The 1,459-nt window shown below is 52.4% G+C and overlaps 2 protein-coding genes across 2 annotated transcripts in view; one reads left to right on the top strand and one right to left on the bottom strand.

The window, feature by feature from the left end:
* The window catches only part of TERG_08848 (uncharacterized protein), a 1,671-nt gene extending 1,253 nt beyond the window's left edge, over positions 1–418 (top strand). The window contains exon 2 of the mRNA XM_003234436.2: positions 77–418. Coding sequence (XP_003234484.1) covers positions 77–266 — 190 coding nt within the window. The 3' untranslated portion in view covers positions 267–418. The remainder of the gene's footprint in view (positions 1–76) is intronic.
* Positions 419–681: 263 nt separating this feature from the next.
* Positions 682–1,459, bottom strand: part of TERG_05079 (uncharacterized protein) — a 2,219-nt gene continuing 1,441 nt past the window's right edge. The window contains exon 4 of the mRNA XM_047748366.1: positions 682–1,445. Within this exon, the coding sequence (XP_047604347.1) occupies positions 766–1,445 (680 nt within the window). The 3' untranslated portion in view covers positions 682–765. The remainder of the gene's footprint in view (positions 1,446–1,459) is intronic.

Genomic DNA, 1,459 nt, shown 5'->3' with positions numbered 1-1,459 from the left:
GGCGAAAGCTCGTCCTGATTGACTGCTACGCCACCTGGTGCGGTCCCTGCAAGGCCATCTCCCCCGTCGTCGACAGGCTCAGCGAGGAGCACTGCGAGGATGTTGATTTCTACAAGGTCGATGTCGATGAGTGCTCTGACATTGCTGCCGAGCTAGGCGTCAGAGCCATGCCTACCTTCTTCTTCTTCAAGGGCGGCGAGAAGCTCCAGTCTGTTGCCGGTGCTGCTGAGGGACCCATTGTCGCTGCCCTCACCCAGTTCAAGTAAATAGATACTACACCATTCCTGCCTACGTTGCAAGGTACATATACGCATATGAAAGTTGACAGTACTTGGATGCATGGATGGATATTATGACGATTGTATTTTAAAGTGGACATCAAAGCATAAAGAGAACTAAGAGCCGACTCATTTCTCTGAACATTATATACTTGCATTATCCTGTTCTTTGGTCTGCCATTACGTGAAAAAAGTAGATATTGGAGCTGTGTTATCTCGTCGTTTTATTCGTGGTATCATCATGTCCTCATCCAAGTCATGTAAGTGTGTCTATCAAGAAAAAAAAAAAAACGCCATATAGAAATGCATGATTGCCTCCGAAAAAAACAAAAAAAGAGCCCGCTTAGATGCATTCATCCGTCCAGATAACTCCGTGCTGAGAATGTAATAAGAAAAGAACGGCGGGGGAAAAAAAAAAGAGAAAAGAAGAGAAGAGAAGAGAAGAGAAGAGAGACAAGGTCGTGACTGAACCCACAAGAAGAAGAAGCTAATCACCTTCGAACTCGCTATCACTCTCGCCAGCGGTCGATGCTCTTTCATTCGAAGATGGTGCTTCTTCCTCTTCTCCTTCCGCGGTTTCGGACAAGGCGAACTCGTCCACCTTTCCGCCACTGTCACCATCATCCTCAGCTACGTCTCTCGGCCTGACAGAGATGATCCGACAGTCTTCATCATCTGTACTTGTACCTGCATTAGAGATACCGAGAGTCACGTCCTGGAGGATTCGGCGTTTGCGGTCCCGGCCTTGCCGACGGCGGATCAAGGGAAGCTCATCATCGTGGCCATCTTCTTCTTCGTCATCGCTGCGGCCAGCAGATCGTTTGCTGGCTGTGCTGTTGCGTGAAGATGAGCGGGACGATGAAGCCCGTAGCAGAGTCCGCGCGGTTGGGCGGATCCCCCTGATCAGGCGTCGGCGAGGCGGCTTCGTGGGACTGGCCGAAGCTGCGGCGGTGGAAGCGGAAGTGGCTGCAGAGCGAGTAGCAGCGTCGGTGGGTTCGGAGACCGGTGCACAAACGGACGCAGGGGTAGAGGCTGGTGTAGTCAGGGTGCTGCTACCACTACCACCTGCAACGAGAGAGGGAGGTTGGGGGGACGAGCAGCCGTCGTGCGTAGTAGAGGCAGACGCGGGGGCATCCCGGAGTGACTGCATGGTCCGGATGAAGTCTGCTTCAATGGCAGGC

This window comes from Trichophyton rubrum, assembly GCF_000151425.1.
Source record: "Trichophyton rubrum CBS 118892 genomic scaffold supercont2.5, whole genome shotgun sequence".
Classification (NCBI taxonomy): Eukaryota; Fungi; Ascomycota; class Eurotiomycetes; order Onygenales; family Arthrodermataceae; genus Trichophyton; species Trichophyton rubrum.
The sequence above is the reverse complement of the archived record's forward strand: the minus strand, read 5'-3'. Positions and strand labels throughout refer to the sequence as shown.